The 20,131-nt window shown below is 46.3% G+C and overlaps 1 protein-coding gene and 1 pseudogene across 1 annotated transcript; one reads left to right on the top strand and one right to left on the bottom strand.

Moving 5' to 3' along the window:
- Positions 1-7,263: 7,263 nt before the first annotated feature.
- LOC124670494 lies at positions 7,264-7,921 on the top strand. Its single transcript, XM_047206989.1, has one exon. It carries the CDS (start codon positions 7,264-7,266, stop codon positions 7,720-7,722), a length of 459 nt encoding a protein of 152 aa, XP_047062945.1. The 3' UTR covers positions 7,723-7,921.
- A 4,181-nt stretch (positions 7,922-12,102) lies between these two features.
- Positions 12,103-19,019, bottom strand: LOC124673557 (annotated as a pseudogene).
- Between the last annotated feature and the right edge of the window lie 1,112 nt (positions 19,020-20,131).

Below are 20,131 nucleotides of genomic sequence, written 5' to 3'. Positions count from 1 at the left end.
ACCTTATAATGATGCTAATTTTATATCAACAATCTTTCTATCTTTAATTTTTTTTCCGTCAAATAAAAAAACACGTAAAACGATATTGTTTTATTTCGTTGCAACAAAGAAGTACAATATAACTAATTTCAACTCTACACATCCACAACTCTGTAAGGCTGGCCATAGTGGTAAGTATCATATAGTAGTATCATGCATATAATATTTTTGTATGGTACTGTCTCTATAGTGGTTAGTATCATGAAGCAGTGTTATAGTCATGCTATATTTATTGCTTTTTAGAATCTCAATGCAAATTTGTACACACGATTTGTTTGGCATTAATTTTTCTCGTGACATGCGCTATGATACAGTATCCACCTATGTTATTCTAATCTCCTCTCTCATCCTTAATTAGCTGCCACATCAGCATTTTTGTGGGACCAATGTGCATGATACTTGCTATGATACTAGCACTATGACTAGCCTAAACATGGCTACATTGGCCCACTTCCATGAATATGGCTCTTATATTCCACGGAAGGATGTGTTAGACAACAACTCGTGTTCGAGTTGCAAGCTGTAATTCATCCACCTCCACTGAAATCCTAGCTGCCCTAAACCCTCGCCGAACAAAACTCCCACCATCATGACTCCGGATGAAATCATGCACAAGGAGGCTGAGCTCAAGTCTCACGCCGAAGCCCTGGACGTACACGAGGCCGAACTCCGATGCCACGCTGAAACTAGCTCTCGTGAGGCCGATCTATGCCTCTAACAAGGAGAGCTCAATGTTCGTGAGGCGGCGCTCGACAGCTCGTCGGTCACCAATGCCATTAAGGACAAGACCGTCGACAGCAAAACCCGACCTATTCCTCTCCCAAACCATCTACCTATGCCACCTTCATCAAGCTTCACTTCCCGATCACCCTTGATCTCACCGCCTCCAACTACACCAACTAGCGAGAACTGTTTCTCATGACGCTCGATCGCTACCGCTTAACAAGCCACATCATCCGCAACGCCTGTGCTACTCCTTCCGATGCACCCCCCACGTCGGATTGGGGAAGGGATGACTTCACCGTGCCCTCCTGGATATATGGCTCCATCTCCACCAATCTCTTTGACATCGTAATACGCCCCAGCTCCACGACACAAACTATTTGGGACGCCATCGAGAACCTCTTACGCGACAAAAATAAGCACTTGGCGATCAAGCTAGAGGTGCAGGAACACTCCGCAAGGCGACATGACAACCAACGACTATTGCACGAAACTCAAGGCCCTTGCTGATACACTAGGGGATGTCGATCAGTCCATCACCGACAAAACCCAGTGTTGACCCTCAAGTGTGGCCTCAATGACAACTTTGCCAACCTTCGCTCTTTTCTTTAGTTTCAGGTGCCATTCCCTCATTCCTGTAGACACGCCCGACCCTCATCTTGGAAGTAAATCAGAAAAAGGCCGACACCAAGAACGCCACCTCCACCGATCTCTAGGCCAACGGTAACAACATCTCTCCATTGGCCGGTGGCAAGCACGGTCCCTCCTCTAGCTCCGGGGGAGGGTGTGGACACGGCTCATTCTCCAACAACAACCGCAGTGGTGACGGTTGTGGATGTGTTGGCGGCCGATGCGGACACGGACGAAGCCGTGACATCAACAATATATGGTAGTTCAATCCATGGACTGATGCCCCCATCCGCGCTCATCTCATGCAACAGCGGACGACTCCCATGACATGGCCGTCACAACCCTCCTTGTGAAAGCCCCGCCAATGGCAAGTTCCGGCACCATGTCTTCTAGCTCCGCGTGAGTCCTTAGCTCCCCAGGCATACCACGTGCATGGCAACACCACCAACATGCTGCCCTTGACACCTTCCTTAAGTTCAACGGTTGATCCAGCTCTCCTCGCATCATTCAACAATAAGCAACTCCCTAGCACACATGTATGGTACATGGACTCCGGCGCATCCGCTCATGGTAAATTCTCTCTAATCCCCTATTCTTCCTCTCGGTGCATCATTATTGGAAACAATGCAACTATTCCCATTACACACATTGGTTCATATGCTCTCCCCAACACATCTATTCCTCTTCATGTATGTAATATTCTCATTGCTTCACAAATTATCAAACCTTGGTTTCTGCACGCTAATTCACTACTGAAAACTCTTGTTCCATCGAATTTGATCCTTACGGTTTTTCTGTGAAGGACCTTCTCACTGGGACTGTGATTCTTCAATGCAATAGTTCCGGTCCACTCCCACTTCATCAGCCTTCCATGAAGCTCACACCATCAGGTCATCTCCAAATATTTGTCATCGTCATCATGGTCATCCTGACGCCTACACAATGTCGCGTCTTCATCAACTCCAACATATTCCATCCAACAAAGTCAGCAGTAGTTTATGCAAATGCTTGTCAATTAGTAAAATATATTGGGTTGCCTTTGTTCCTTCACAATACTACTCGCCCTTGTGAGTGCATACATTGTGATCTATGGACTTATCCTGTACCCACCACAGTCATCAATCCTCCTCCCATCACACTATATCATCCCCAACCACACTCGCCATCTTATGCCGCCACGACAGAAAATCTGTCAGTTCTCTCTGCCGCAGTAGAAACCATTGCAAACCTATGTCGCGCTAGCCAATCCTGTTGTGGCAGACAAATCCCTTGCCTTCTCTGTGGCGCCAGCCAGCTCTGCTGCGTCTCCACTTCTCCTTGACCCACCTACTCTTGCAAAACTTGCATCTTCCTCACCCACCTCATCATTCAACTCTTCAGCTATTCCGCCACTGCCACAACCACCTCCTATTAATTGTACACACTGTACTACATGCAAACTTCCAGGCCCTCCTAATTGCCTCAATCTTTTGTCCATAGTTTCTTCTCACGTTTCACACAACTATGTTCTTGCTCTCTATCATCCATTGTGGCGCCAAGCAATGCAAGAGGAATACGATGCTCTTCTCAGCAATGACACTTGGACTCTTGTTCTTGCCCCTCCGGGTGCCAATATTATGGGTGGAAAATTGATTTTTCATCACAAATTTCACTCCAACGGTTCACTTTCTAGTCACAAATTTCGTTGGGTGGTTTGAGGCTTTACTCAGCAAACATGTGTTGATTTTAATGAAATCTTTAGTCATGTTGCTAAACATACTACCATTCATGTCGTTCTTTCTCTTCTATTTCTCAAAGCTAGCCCATCCATCGATTCGATGTTAAAAATGCCTTCTTACACATGGCCACCTTGATGAGGAAGTTTACAGTCAGCAACCCTTTGGTTTTGTTGACACTTGTTTTCCAACTCATGGTTGCCGTCTCCAAAAATCTGTTTATGGCCTTAAACAAGCTCCTCATGCATGGTTTCAAATGAAGTACCTTGGTCTTTGCTTTTCCTGCACACGCCTAAGGAAGATCTCCTTACAAGAACTAGAAGATAGAGTGGCCGGAACCTTGTCCCATGGCTTGGTAGACACGTAAAATTTGGCCGCTGGAACGGTGCTTGTCAAAGAGGTAGTGCTAACTAGCATTGCTATTTACTACATCACCGTGCTAAAAGTGCCAATAGAAGTCCTTTTGAAGATTGATAGCATTAGATAGGCCTTCCTATGTTTGGCTTGTGAGAAGGTCATCGGAGGAAAGTGCAAAGTCAATTGGGAACATGTGTGCAAGCCGAATGGCCACATATATCTTGGAATCTTCAACCTATTAAAATTTGCCTTGGCTCTGCGGTTAAAATGGTTATGTAATTAATGGCCAGATGATACTAAACCTTGGGTGGGGATTGGGAATCCCTACATTCCAAAATATCGTGATCTCTTTGTGGTGGCCTCTTTTTGGATTCCGCTTGGCTAAGTGGGATGCAGCCAAAGGATATTGCTCCAAAATCAAAAGATTGCAAGGAAAAGGAAAATGAGTGCACGCCAATAAAAACATTGGATACTGAGTATTGGGTGTCACATATTTGCACCTAGGAGGGCCTTCGATTGACCATATTGCACAATTTGACAAGCTATGAGAGATGCTTCCAGGAGTTCACATTGACCATGACACCCCAGATTCGATTGCATGGAAGTGTGGCAAAGATGGGAATTATTCGGTATACAATATGCAATTCTTGGGTCACACTATCTCTCCAATGCCTTCAACGGTTTGGAAGCCATGGGCACCTCCCAAGTGCAATATATTCACACGGTTTATTCTCCAAAATCGTGTTTGGATGATGGATAGACTTCATAGGCGAGGCTGCGAGGGTGGCCAAATTGCGGCCATTGTAGGCTTTGCAACCAAGTACAAGAATCATCCGCTCATATCATGTTCCAATGCCGATACTATCAACATATTTGGGCAAATTTGAAAGCATGGTGTGGGTTCATTGACATGCAACCGCAACAATGGATTGTGATTCTCACCGTAAAAGATTGGTGGAGAGAGGTTATCCAAAGAAAAAAAAAGGGGGACAATCGTGAAAGGCAATGAGATTTCTTGCGATGCTTGTCTCGTGAGAAATCTAAAATGAGAGGAATGATTGTCTTTATGAACTAATCATCAACTGCCAACATGCTCTTGGTGAAGATAAAAGAGGAGGTGGCTATGTGGAGCATAGCCCGGGCCCCGGACAAAATTATGCCACGAGGTCTTGCCCTTGTACTAATGCATGCTTGGTACTCCCAAAACTTATTCCTAATAATAATTTTAATAATAAATCAATAAAATCAACAAATGTTTTGCCTCATTTTTTAAAATAAAACTTTGTGGTAGTACACTAGCAGTAGGTAGTACATGCCCTGGACAAATTAGGTGCAGTTTATTTTAGTTGTATACTCTTGTCCGCCGTATAATGGCAGAGGAGTTGATTGCACGCAATCGAGTCTAGGTTGCACGAAACTGAGGTTAACACGTTCCAAATACAGAACAAATACTGTGCACTACGTACGGAGAATTGAGGCCAAAGTTAACTAGCAGGATGCATGATGCAGGTGAGGCTGCCACGACTCGTAGATAGATGATGAAACTTGAACCACCAAATCGTGTCACGGAAGTGCGTGTTGTGTTGAGCGCTCGGCCATTGGAGCAACAGGAGGATTGTGATTGGACGACCAGCCGCCTCATCAAACTAGCATTACTCCCTCTGTCCTATATCTTGGCTTTGGTTCGTCACCAGTTTACAAATTTGACCAAACCGTATTACTTGATACTAATAGATTAATAGATGTATGTAAACATATTTTAGTTGTAGTCTCGTATCTATCTTAGCATCAAATAATATGGATCTGTCTATAAAATTAATACTTCCTCCGATCAATATTAATTGCACTATGAAAGATTTATTCTTTACCGTGTACCAAATAAACACGGCAAAGAGAACCCGGAACACGAAAATGGCTTTGTAATGTGTCGACACATGGCAATAATTGTAACAGTTCTAATTGTGTGTGTTTTCAAAATGTATCTATATATATTTTATTTCTAGGAACATCATACTAGTGCCAAGTAATATGAATCGGAGCGAGTATAGAAATGTATGAAGCAAAATGATATCTTTTACGGGGTATTTTCAATCATTATATTTTGATATATCTCGGTGATGAAAGTTGCGCGTCAAAGATCGTGTAAAATAAAGTGTGTTTTACATTTTTAAAACGTAAATGATATTTTACAGCAACTCAATTTGGATTCTTACGTACAATTTAATTTCTCCCATTCCGAGAAGCTTCTCCGGTGATTCTTTCTGCTTATTATTCCAAAATACCAAACCTAACAACCACGTGAAGTACAATCGATTCTATTCAAGCTAATCCGTTTTGTAGTGATAACACTGATAAGGCGACAACGTTTCTTCAAAATAAAATATGGTGGTAGTCACATTAGCGCCGGCATCTCAGATTAAAATACTTAGGATCGTGCAAGTGATTAGGCTATGCGCAACCTGTCCGCCATTAGATTATTGTTAGATCTTGATAATCGAGCCGTTACTTACCACATGAGACCAAGTAGTGATGGACGATATAATTAGGTAATATTGCCCACAGTAGATAGGTTTGAGTCTCATGAAAATAATGTGCAACTTTAGACCCTGATATATGCTTTACATGTACAGTTGTAAGGCTGATAATATGCACATAAAAAATAACTACTTTCAAGCTTCAAGTGAAAAAAAAAATAGTAAAACCATAACTTTCTAATGAAGGAAGAAAATACTAATATCAAGATGACCCCTTTTCGCAAAAAAGCCTCTCCAATTACATAAGATCAAGAGCTAGTTCAAACATGAAGAATAACAAAAACAATTGCACACAACAACGGACGCAAACAACTATCGTAATCCTTGGCAACACACAGACATCGTGAAAATTTCTCCGAAAAGGGACAACGTGGAAGAGCCGTTACAGCTGTAGGCAACCACCGAAGGGCAGACGAAGGGTTTCATCCCGAGGGAAAATTTGAGTAAGATCCAAGCAAGAAATTCAACAAAGAAACGAGGTTTAAACACCACATTGCCATATACAATCAATGAAGACCACACCAGTGATTGTCGCACCCGTCCTAAGAATTGGTACGTGTCCCATTTCCACTTGGTGATTCAGGTTAACTCTGCAACATCTCTATGTGGGCCGAAAGCCATGCCGGTGACAGCTGCATGGATCCTCCTAGCGGCATCATGCGTCGGTAAATTTTTAACTTAGATTTAAAGATATAGAAGTCACATAAATCTAAAATTGCATAAAAACGTTTTTTCAACTCTATTTTACAGTGTGTAACTGGAAAATCACTATTTCTTAGGTGCCTAAGAAATACCAACTGAAAAAGAGTAAATGCAGTTGGACACAGTGCATGACCTTTTCTTTTCGCAAAATACAAGGCATATAGTTTTTTTATTTTTGCGAAACACAAGACAATCGTTGATATTTTTGTTATTGAAACATTATCACATCATCATCAAGCATGTATTTAGGTGGCCATTCATATCAAATTTATCGAGAGAAAAAAAGGAAAACCAGAAGTAAACGCAAAAGCCATCTTCCGTATGATCCAAATCCATTTCGATAGGAAAGCTATCATGGTAAGCCGACCGTTAGTTCTAAACCCTCTCTCAACATAAAAGGAGCTCCAAAGAAAAGAAGCCAACCCAAAAAGTCCAAGACGCGACGCAACAGCTAGCCCAGCCCCCGATCGCTAGCTCGGCGAAGCAACACTTTGCCTCCTCCAGCTCCAGGTTACCCTCCGTTGGCCACTTCCCACGGGACAAGAAACCGGCCGGCTGCCGGCATGCCTCACCAGGTGACGCTCCCCGACGAGGAGGCGCCGTCCCCGCGGCCCTCCGCCGCCGGCTGCTACAACTTCCTCCGCGCCGCCTCCACCCGCCACGGACAGGGCGGGTACCGCCGCCTGCACTCCGCGGCCGCGGCATCGGTCGTGAGGGTGGAGGTCGGGACGACGGCGAAGGCGAGGAGCGTGTTCCACGTGGAGCCAGCGGTCCTGGAGGCCGAGCCGGTGCGCCGGCTGCTGGCTGCCGCGGGGCGTAGGATCCCCGGAGGCGCGGTGGCTGTGGCCGTGGACGCCCTGCTGTTCGAGCACCTGCTGTGGCTGGCCACGACCACCAACGGGTGGCTGGACGGCGGTGGCTCGGCCGCCGATGACCTGTCGGAGATCGTCGAGTTCTACTCCGAGGAAGAGGACGACGATGACCACCAGGTTCAGCACCACGGTCACGGGCTCAAGCGCTAGCTAACTATGAAGCTTCTTCAAAGCAAATTCGGTTCGTCTAGTGATTATCTTCCTGCTCGTACGTACGTGTACACCATAGTATGCATACTCCGCATAGCAATTCATCTACTGCAGTGCCGGCTAATTAAGCTGTCATGGATGGATGAGCTACATGTATCAAGGAATCAAAGCGGAAGCAGGATAATGTATAGTCTGAAGACGTTAGAGCGTGGTGAATCATCAACTAATAAGATTATTATGAAGTTATAAATCCTCTGATGACTGAAGAAACCTTTATTTTTTTACGATGAAGAACACCTATAGCCATGTTGGTTTTGTATGTGGTACCAGCAGGAGATTCTCTTGTTACCAGATTAGCGCTTCTGGTGTTGCCGTACAAATGCAGCACCTGCGTTCAGGGGTGCACGCGACGGACTTCTGAGCACGCCTCTCCGGCGACGGATTGAGACCGGACATGCCAACTACCCGGAGGCGTAACCTGAGCTGCTGATGGGTACCCTGTGAGGTCGCAACTCAGTGTCAATGATCAATGCGGAAGGCAACAAACGAAATGCCAAAATGTTCCACTACTCAAGCGCATTATCCAGCCGGCGGCCGGGCAGGCCAGCAGCACAACCGGGTAGGTGAGGTGTTGCGGCAGCCGGGGGATAAATTTGTGCCACAGGCCAATGTCGTTGATCAGGGCCTATCTGTAACACATTATACGCCTAAAACATCACAATAGGTGGGTTACGGTCCATGACCAAAAGAAGACTATCATCCATAGCCACTTCAAAAAAATCACTAAGGGCTTTAGTTGCGCAACAATTCCGATTTCGCAATGTGATCTTTCGAGTCTTAGTGAGGAGTTCACCGAGGAAGAGGTTAAAGCGGCGGTGGACAATACCGCGAGTGACAAGGCCCTGGGTTCGGATGGCTATACGGGCGCTTCCTTCAAAGCTTATTGGAGTACAACCAAAACGGATGTAATGGCGATCATCAACTAATTCTCAAGCTTGCATACCAATAACCTCAGTTGGCTAAATTCCGCAAGCATTGCTCTCATCCCCAACAAAGAAGGTACCGAAGAGGTCACTGATTTCCGCCCAATAAGACTCATACACGCCATTGCAAAACTAATCTCCAAGATGATGGCTACTAGGCTTGCGCCGTTCATGCATATGATTATCTCTACCGCTTAAACATCAAAAAAAAGGAGCATGCATGCCAGTTCACTTTATGTGAGAAATTTGGCGAGGAAGTTGCACAAGTCAAAAGCGCCATCGCTTCTCTTTAAGCTTAACATCAAAAAAGCTTTCGGTTCGATTAGATGTGATTACTTGGGCTTCCTAAGTAAATACCGGGATTGGATTTCGGCTATTCTAACCTCCTTATCCTCAGGAGTGCTTTTAAATGGTATTGCGGGAGATCCCATAAAGCATGGAAGACCTCTTAGGCAAGGGGACCCACTATCTACGCTTCTCTTTATCCTAGCCATTGACCCCCTACATCACATCCTTTGCAAGGCCACCGATCAAGGACACCTACATAGGTTGAGAGGGAGGGGCCCACTATCTCTGCTTCTCTTTGTCCTAGACATTTACCACCTACATCACATCCTTTGCAAGACCACCGACCAAGGAAACCTACATATGTTGAGAGGGAGGCCCTATGATTCACACCTCTCTCTATGTCGATGATGCTGCCATATTAATGGTGTCCAACAAAGATGACATGAAAAATATATCCTCCACCTTGCAACAATTTGGAGATGTCACCGGTCTCGTCACAAATTGCACGAAAAGCCAAGTAGTGGCCATTAGATGTGCGGATATTGACCTTGAGCATGTTCTACAAGCTTTCCCAGCTAGCCGTACAAACTTCCCAATGAAGTACCTTGGCCTTCCGCTTTCGGTGAAAAGGTTAAAGATAATTTACTTCCAGTTAGCTCGAAGATAAGGTGGCCACCAAGCTTGTGCCATGGATTGGGAAACATGTAACCATGGCCGGCCATGCCACCCTTGTGAAGTCCATCCTCACTAGCGTTATCATCTATTTCATCACCGTGCGCTCAACATTCCGATGGAGGTTCTCATGAAAATTGATAACATTATAAGAGCCTTTCTTTGGGTGGCTTGTGAAAAAGTCACCGGGGGAAATGCAAAATAAATGGCGAAACAATTTATAAACCAAAAGGGTTTGGTGGCCTTGGGATCCTCAACCTCACAAAGTTTGCGTCCGCACTTTGAATGAGATAGCTATGACATGAATGGAACGATGATACAAAACATTGGGTGGGCCTTGGGAACCCATGAACCACGCAAGATAAGGAACTCTTCGCCGCAGTTACAAAGGTGACAACTGGGAATGGAAATAAAATGCTTTTTTTGGGAGGCTCCTTAGTTAGACGGAAGGCGGACTAAAGATATTTTTAAAGTCTCACAAAGGAGGAAATGGTCCGTTAGCAAGTCTTTGGAAAACAATTATTGGATCGCTCAAATAAATATGCAAGATGGCCTCTCCATTGAGCACATTATGCAATTCATGAACCTTTGGGAGGTGATAAGCCCCTTGCAAATGAATCCTAATACTCCGGATTCAATCTCATGGAAGCTCACCGTTAGTGGATGCTACTCGTCTAAGTCGGCATACAACATGTAATTCTTGGGTCATCCTAATTCTTCCATGCCATCCTTAGTTTGAAGGACATGTGCTCCCCCAAATACGAACTATTTGCTTGGTCGATCATCCAAAATAAAGTTTGGACGGCGGATAGGCTTGAGAAAAGAGGGTGGCAAAATTGTGGAAGATGCAAGCTTTGCAATCAAGTACAAGAATCCGCGTCTCACATTTTTTTCAAATGTTGTGAAGAATTGGCTTGGGCTACATGATGTTGATCTAAGTATGTGGCATATTAGATGCTCCGTCAAGGAGTCGTGGATCGAGGAGATCCACAAGCATGCACAAGGAAGGAAGGCTATGGCATCTCTTGCGATATTGATGTTTTGGGAATTTTGGAAGGAACAAAATACTCGTGTGTTCCGGAATAGCGCGTCCACCGCAAACATGCTTGTTGCAATAATCAAAGAAGATGTGGCAATGTGGAGCTTAGCGAGACAAAAGCGTCGAGTATTATAATGCCCCGTGAGTATGCTTTTCTTTTGGCTTGACCCTAGGGGTCAAGTTTGGGTTTGTAAAACTTCTAAAAAAAACCTCGCCTTAATCAATAAAAATGGCAAATATTTTACCTTGTTTTTTTTAAAATAAACCATATGAACGTGCGAGGTCGTTGGTTCGGCTCCATCCACACTTCCACTCACGTTAAGCTACGCACACGGCTTACCTCTACACTATGGACGCACAGGACGGCTCAACTACACGTTTCTCACGACGACAGCCAACACAGAAAAGACTCCCTTCTTTCCTGGAGAAACACAGAAACAGTCCCTTTCTTCTTTTGCTGGCGATCAGAGAAACAGTCTGACTTGCAAAATGAATGGGACTCCTGATCCGAATACGGGGTTGCTCTTGATTTCGTCCGCTATACTGAGATATCAAAGGTTGGCATTTTCATAGTTCCGACTTCCAAGTAGTAGCCTTAGCTGCTACTACCAAAAACCAAATAATGCAGCTAACATACCATAAACTCGTAAAGAAATAACTGGATATGTTTCTTTACTTTCTATTCCTAGAGACATACAAAAGACGGGATCTGAATTCTCATACAGCTACATCCCAAAGATGGGTACATAATTAATTAGATAAGGAACCACCACAGACGATTTATATGTGATTAATCAGAAATAAACTATACATCAGTAACCAAATATGGGTTTGAATGTCATGATCATGACAACAGATTCAGTTACATAAATAATTTGGGTACATAGACAAGTGACCAATTGCAAATACACTATCTGCACAGCAATGTAAACGGCTGCTTTGCACAAAAAAATATCATCAAGAATCAAGATTCAAGAGAAGCCCATCACCCATACATAAACACGCACGTTTGAGGTGAACACAGCGATTCTTCCGTGCACCTCCCATGCACCGGTTCATTCAGTCTCATTACATATCAATATGTCGAACGAGACTGTGACATGTTGAGACTCAATGAAACTTGGTAACACTGTGTGGCACAAATCTTAAAGCAGAGAATCAGTGGTAGAAACATGCACGTGACCTCCCATGCCCCGGACAACATCATTTCTTCGTTTGAGGTGGGCGCTCCTACTAGATTAACTGTAGGCAAAAGAACACACAATCCAATAGCTTCAGAGTCTTCTCCACTCTCCACTACCGAATGGCTTTCCGCCGAGACGCGAAAAAGAAAAAGGAGCTGGGGTACTGGAATGCCTTCATCATCTTACAAGTTAGACGGCCCCTACAAGCTGCTGATCACGAGGAAGGGAGCGGCCGAAGAGCATTTTTGTACATCCTGCTGGGTCGCTGGAGTTCTATACACTTCAATGAGCTCAAAGCTAGTCTCGCAACGGGCCTTGCTTCAAAGCCCCCTTCCTTCAGGCTCACTAGGTCATAGGCCATGTGGGTTCCTAGAATCCTGTCCCAGACTGCGAAGAAAGGTTGAGGGTAATTGTACTTCGTACCTTGGAGCTGATGGTGGATATCATGATAGGCGCGCGGTACTGTTTTGGAACAAGTGCTGGAAGATGTTGTATGGTAGCCAAAGCCCACAGTGATCATCGACCGTCTTGAGCACAGCAAAACAGAAGAAGAACACGGCAGTCCTTGGCGTCATGCCAGAGACAACGAAGGACATAGCACCACCCAAAGTGTCCAAAAGGGTGGTTGTAGAGAGCCCCGATGGCATAAGGAACGATCAAACGGTGATGTTGCGAGTGGATATGTCGATAGAGGAATTTGTTCTGATGCATGTAGCGGTGCACAAAGTATTGCCATGTACCCATCACCAGCATTGCAACCAAGAACTGGAACATTTGAACAACCATAGATGGCTGGACTACACCCGTTGAACTATCCGAAGTAATCTGCAAATGAACATGTTGAATTGGGTTAGAGAGGTTAAACAAGGAATTGCCTGTCTATTAATATACACAGCACCACGCATATGCAGAAAAAAAATCAAAGGTAAATACAGCCGTTATAATGCTGGTACAGGTGAGAAACAATTCTGATGCTTTTTGTTCGTTTAATATTTGATACCCTCGTAGCATGTATGGCCAGCTATGCACTGACAAAATAGCTACACTAAGATAGGATAATGTACAATTACTCTTAACTCAATCACCACACAAACGAATGTTGCCTAATTAACTGAAAGTACGAACATTACTCTGAAACTCAACTGTGCCTTATTATCCGCAGTTCCCCACATACAAACAAAACATAGAGTTGGTAGAATTCCCGTAAAACTTTAGTGACAAAACCAATATCTATGAACAAAGCAATAGGCTACAGTATACCTGGCCATGTCTCGGTCCGGGCCGGGCCTCGGGCCAGGCCGAGGAAAGCCCGACGTTCGAAATTCAGGCCCAAGCCTGGCCCGACCAATTACCCACCAAGCCCGTCGGGCCGTCGGGCCGCGGCCCAGGCCGTAGTGTAAAATGGCATTTTCGGGCTACCCAGGCCTAGCCCGGCCCGGGTGTCGGGCCAACATTTCTCTACAGGCCCGAGTTTTTCGGGCCGGGCTGCCCATGGCCAGGCATGGGCTACAGATGCTTAATTTTCTCCAATAAATAGTAATCGTGGAACTTTTACTAATCAAGTTATCATGTCAGAAAACATAACTCCAGAGTTTAGACTCTCTCCCGATGCCAAGGACCTGATGCAACAACCAATGCTCCACAGACCATTGACTTATTTTGCCTGCAGGAATAGCCAAGCGTTTGGTGGTTCTGGACAGAGCTGGGGACAGGGACTGAACATAAGATGAGTATGTCTGAATATTTACAGATCGTACATGACTACATATGCAAAATTATGAGGCCCAATCATTACAGACGGAGCAGAGATTTTGAGCAAAATAACTTTAAAGCGGAGATGTTAATCATGCTCCCAAGTCTATATGTGAAAGAAGATTCAGAAGTTTTCCAGGGTAAGCCAGTCAGGGAATAGGTGGTATTTGAGCCAAAACAACCACAAACGGCGTCATATTTTAGATTGGTACTTGAGCTGGCAACTGCCCCCAAATGTACATACTTCCGGTACTCCGGTTGATTGTTAATGATCAAGAATTCGCAAGATACTATGATGATAACCAGGCGGGAAAGGGATCATGAGATGTATTATATTGGCTGCTGAAGCATGACAGTACTTTTATACAAAATGTATCTAACTAAGTGTGGTTGGAAGGAGTTAGGGATCTGTGAGTTCTGCGCCATGGAATAGGCAGACTGTTACGAAAAAATATTAGGGATCTGTGAGTTCTGCGCCATGTATTATATTTCTTAGAAGATTGCACTAGTACAAGACAAGGATCAACTCCGCACCCAGAAGCAGAAATATTATGGGCAGTCAAGAGAACTAAAAAATGGTGAATTATGAAACCTGACTATTACACATTATCTTTAGGGTTTGCCTACGTCTCAGTTGACTGAGATTTTCTTAAGTTTCAGTCATCTAAGAAAAGTGCAACTGCAGTTTAAAGAAAAGTGTAACTCGGTTCAATTGCACTTTTTTGGCAGAACTTTTAATAGAAAAGTGCAACTGAAGCATTTTTTGGTGGGTGACTGAGACTTAAGAAAATCTCAATCAACTGAGACATAGCAAATCCGTTATCTTTAGGATACATGCCGCTGCTTTATTACTGGCAATTTCAAAGCCATCTGAAGTTCTGAACCTAAATATGGTTTTGTTCTGCAAGCCTGCAATGTTTATGGCGGTGGTCCATTTTTATTAAATGCAACTACAATCACTCAGAACGAAAATAACCTTTCCGTTCACAAGCATATTGAATCGAAATTGCGCTGATTCATACAGTCATAATTCCACTGCCAGGTAAGTTCTCCAGAGTTAACTTTCAGACACAGTAGTAATCTGTGTGTAGCAATTTTTGCAAGGATGTTCCCTCATCGTGTCCAATCCTTAACTCACAGCGAACACTTACTTCCCTTGCCTGAACTACCTTGAAAGAATTAACCCCGGAAAGACAACATAACGAACTCTACAGGGCGACACCAGGGGCCTCAACCCTAGCGCCGCCAGCCCCCCTCCCATGGCCTCTCCCCGTCCGCCGCTGCCATCGGCGCCCACGTGGCGGCGGGCCCTGGCGCCAAACGTGCTTGGGGGGTTGCTGATGGCAGCGACCCACGGTGGCGGCTGGGGCGGCGGCTGTTGGATTTGACGCGCACGGCGTTCAGCGCGGAGACCCTGGACGAGCGGCGGTGGCTTCTCCCTCCATGGCCACCAGCAATGGATGGTGGCGGCGGTTGTTGGATCTAGTGCCCGCCTAGACCATCGTCGGCTTCGGCTGGCGGCGCGAGGAGGGGGCAGCGATCTTGCGGGTTGGCCGCCGTCCACCGAGTCCCCCTTCGTCGTCGTTGGCCAGCAGATGGCGGCATGGGGGGCCTGCTCATCTGCTTCGGAGCATAAAGTTGGTTGTCCTAGGGTTCCTCTGTTTGTGAAGAGACTTTCCGGATGCTGATCCTTCTTCATGTAGCCCAAGTGATGAGTTCCGGAAGGCTCCGCCGGCGAATGGAACATCACATCTTTTGCCTGGAATTTGCTGGATCGGGGTGGTATTCGGTCGCGCGCACCCATGCTTTTATTCCGACCGTTTGGTTCTGGAGGGAGCGACGTGAAGCTCTGTTCTGTGTTGCCATCAGATGACATTCTCATCATGGTGAAAATTAGAGGCGGACAATATCATGAAGGGCAGATTGTAGGACTAGCTATGGAGGTTCGAGTCTTTGTGATGTTGAGGGACTTGTTTGGTGTTTTGGTTCTGTCAGCAATAGTATACAATGCGGGGTGACAACACATGTGAAGTTTAGAGTCTTACCTTTCAAGGTGAAAATCCAAGGCTTAGCCTTAATTAATTATTAATTATGTCTGGCAATGACTTTGTTGAAGGCATTATTTTGAGAGCGAGGACTATCTTCAGGGTGAAAACCTAAAATCTTTTGATCGGACGATGACGGCGCTTGTGCACTGATTCCCTCTTGGAGACATCGCTTTTGGAGAGCCTGAAGTTCAGGTGTTGTCTTGGGGTGGAGGTATTGTTGGTGCAAGGGCTAAAACACTGTAATGGGACTTTTTTCCTTAGGTTTCTTTTACTTTTTAGCCGGGTGCATCCGTATTACCGTTAAAGTAGTGGGTGGATGTAATTAGTATCTTCTTGATACTAATATATTCTCTTTATCAAAAATGACTAACTCTACACTCCGAGGGTTTCCCATTAAAGTTTTTTAATAATTCATCATTGCATTCACACAGTAACGGTAGCCAGGGTGCAAATGTACTGTGTTGGCAGTTCCAAATAAACAAACAACACTCTCACAGTAACCTGCTGGGTTCGCAGCATGAGCATCAAGCGGGGAGAAGAAGAGGAGGGCCGAAGATTGGGTTTTGACAAGTCTTCAGAGCCTGATGCTACAGCTGCCCTTCTTAAACTTAAACAAAAGGAACAGGTATGCAACGAAACATGAATAACTCGTACCGTTCAAAACCTGTAACTAACATTCGTTGTGTAAACAAAGGAAATTGAAAAGAAGGCAAGGAACAGTTCAAAGGACTTTTTGACAAGAAGCCGGGAGATTTAGTCTTTCTTACTGTTCCAATGTCAAATGTGCTACAAGAAAGATTACTATCAGGAAGATCTAAACACTTGGGCCAAGTGGGTTGATTTAAATGTGACTCCCAAGAAAACAACTGTCTTTTTCAGAGGCTACTCGGCCTCCCACTTCAGGTTTGCACACTCTTACTATGAACTCCTGTAAAGTCAGTTTGCCATGACGTATCAGTATAAGAGTAACTGATGTTTGGAAATGTCTACGTGTATTTGTGTTGTGCAGTGGGGGGACAATGGAATTCAGGCGGTAGCTGCGACAAAGAGACTGAGCCGATAACAATCAAGCAGTACCTCTTGAGGTGGATGTGGGAATTCCTAAACTAGGCTTGGTTGCAAATATATCAGAGACAGAGGACTCGTCTAATTCTTTACCAACCGTGTCAATTCAGTCCGTGACTAACAGTGAAAGTCAGGCTTCGGCTTCGCAGGTGACAAGAACATGCACAAGAATACTTGCAACTGAATTCTTCACCAACCGTGTCGCTAGAGTGACAAGTGATGATGCAAACTTCAAAACAAAAACATGCACAGGAATACTTGCAATTGAACTTGGAAGGGCATATTCATAGAGAAATGAAGGTACTGCAATTTTGTTTTATAAATATAAATGCAGTGCTTCAGTTATTCAATCAACATTGGACAAAGAATTGAATCTGTGCCTTATACTTCAGAGAACGGGAGCATCACCTTCCTCGGGCGAGCAACAGAGCAGAGTAGGCGCTGCCAGTTTTGCTTGGTTCCTGCAGCTGATCCGAGGAGGAGGAGCGGCCCTGCCCCGGCGAGCTGTCGACGAGGAGACTCCGCGGAGCAGAGGATTGGCGGCGCAGGGAGGACGACGAGGACAAGCTCAGGCAAGGCCGCGATTAGGCCAGCGGCGAGGCGCGCGCGAGCAACAGGGGAGCAGCGGCGAGGCCTCTAGACGCCGCAACGAGTCACGGCGCAGGTATCTCTGGCCGCAGCGGCGACACAGGGCGAGCTTCTTCTAGCCGCGGCGGCGAACTTCCTTCCTCGATGGCGGATGGCGAGGGAGCTGCGGAGGCTGGGGAGAAAGAAGACCGAAGCGGCGCCAACGTATGAAGGAGCGCGGCTATCAGGCCAGTCGGCCGCCTGGTCGAGCCGCCCCGTCCAGCAGCGGCGACCTCCTGCGCGTTCGCGATGGTGGCGATGGTGGCGTCCGCGAGCTCGTGCGCGTCCTAGATGATGGAGTCCGGGAGCTCGTGGGCGTCTGCGGTATGCTTTCGTGCGGCCGTGGACGTCCGCTTTAGGCCGGCGTCCGTGCGAGGAAGCAGGCCGGCGACGGAGCTGACAATCGACAGCGACGGAGAAGAACCCGTTTTTGAAGTTTAATTTGAAGCCTAGATTTAGAACACTTAGGATGTATATGGGGGTTATTGCAAACGTGAAAATGAACTGCCTTTAACGTGACGGAGGGAGTAGTAAATCAGTCCATGAGGATTTGCATATTTGGGATCGCAAAGTTCTAAAAGGCCCTCGTGTGAGACTACGCAACGCACAACGTGAGCTAGAATTAGTTATGCGTGAGCCTTTCACGGAGGAGGTGAGAATTAAGCAAAAGGATCTCACCGTTCTTATTGAAAATCTATTAGAGCAAGAAGAGATTCATTGGCAGCAACGAGGTCGAGCCAATTGGTTGCGGCATGGGGATCGCAATACTACATACTTCCATAATTTTGCATCAGCAAGGAAACGGAAGAATCTTATTAAGCGGCTAAAGGACTCTAATAGGGACTGGGTGGAAGGTAACAGGGGCTTGGTCCCTCTTATATCAGACTACTTTTCAAACTTGTTCACAAGAGAAGTGGAGGAACCAGACCAAGTTTTGCTTGACGTTGTGAGACCGTGTGTTACACCAGCTATGAATACTATATTGACTGCCCCATACACAGCAGAGGAGGTGAAGAAATCCCTCTTCCAAATTGGAGACATGAAAGCGCCAGGGCCGGATAGATTACATGCCATTTTCTTCAAGCGATTTTGGCATATCTTAGGGGATGATCTCACGAAGGAGGTTTTATTGGCTGTGAATGAACGTAAAATCCCAGATGGCTGGAACGCGACGAATATTGTACTTATTCCAAAAACTGAAGGGCCGGAGCTGATTACCCAATATCGCCCTATCAGTTTATGCAATGTTGTGTACAAGATTATTTTCAAAGGCGAGTGCTTCCATAGACCCCCAACGCGAACGGTTATCTCGAGCAGAACACAAGGACGACCCAGATTACTCCGCGGCGAGGGGCAGGATCGTCTTTTCAAATTCGATTCGGGTATAGAAATGCCCGCTCCAAAACCCGCGGGACCCGTTAGCCGAGGGGGTACGCGTATCACCGCGAGAATACGTACGCGCCCGTACCTCTTCCGCGTACACGTACGCCCGTACTTCTTCCGCGTACACGTACGCCCGTACCTCTTCCGCGTACACTACCGTCCGTTTCTCTTCCGCGTACACACGGGTCCACACAAGGGTCCACGCCCACGCGCACAGTCCAAAAGAGTCGCCTATTTTAACCCCACTCGGCCTCATCCCCTCCCCACCATCGCCATTTCTGGCAAAAAGCAGAGGAGAGCAAACCCTAACCCTAGTTCGACCAAAGCCTCTCTTTCCACTCCCATTTCTTAGTCCAAGCACAGATCCGGCCATGGACATGAACTTGGCCGCGGCTGCTGCTGGTTTGGACGGCGGAGAGGGAGCGGTTGCGGCTGCGGGGGCGGCTGCCGGAGCGGGAGCCGGAGCGGCAGCGGGAGCGGCAGCGGGAGCGGATGCGGGAGCGGCCGCGGGAGCGGTTGCGGGAGCGGGAGCGGCTGCGCCTGCTGGTGCGGTGGTGGATGGCGGAGCGGGACCGGCCGGTGCCGATCTCGGGCGGCGGCGCCGATGCGGTGGCCGCCGCGGTGGCTGCCGCGGAGTGGGAGGCGGCGTACAAGGAAATCGACGCCTTGTACGAAGCCTGCCGCGCACGTCCAGCCCTGCGAGGTAAAGCTCTGTCTCCCCTCTCGGATCCGGTAACCGCTGCTATGTCGATGTATTAGATGCGAGTGGATGCTATGTCGATCCGGTAACCGCTGCCGTGTCCGCGAGTTCGTCGAGCCCCGCGAGGTAGATCTACTCCCTCCGTCCACAAATAAGCGGATGCGCGTGGTTTTGAAGAGACCTTGATCTTTCTCGTAAAAAAAAAACCCTCATTCGTTCAATCATTTACCTCTCCGGAGATTGCAGAAGCTTTGGCTGTTCGACAATCTCTGCCGATAACTAGACATAGGGGTTTTTCAAATGCGTGTTCGTCACCGATTGCTTGTCCTTGATCCAGCGACTAAACTCCACCGTGCATGATCGGTCTCAGGTGGGAATGTTGGTAATGGGCATCAACCTAATGCTGCAGTACTATTCTGTTGCATCTTTTAGCATGTTAAACGCTCCAATTATGAATTAATCGGCACACATTTTAGCTAGATCCCGTAATCTAGCGTCTTTAGGTTTTATTTCCAATTATATGCTCCGACTTGCATCCGGAAGACCCTTTCTATTGATATGAGTTATTAATCAATAAAGTGCCGTATTCTCGTCAAATAATTTGCTCATTAATCAAGAAGATGCTTTAATTTAGGTGCTTATAAATGTTGTGCATGCTAGTAACCAAT

Source organism: Lolium rigidum, chromosome 7 (assembly GCF_022539505.1).
Source record: "Lolium rigidum isolate FL_2022 chromosome 7, APGP_CSIRO_Lrig_0.1, whole genome shotgun sequence".
NCBI lineage: Eukaryota > Viridiplantae > Streptophyta > Magnoliopsida > Poales > Poaceae > Lolium > Lolium rigidum.
Note: the sequence above shows the minus strand (reverse complement) of the source record. Positions and strands in the feature narration are given on the sequence as shown.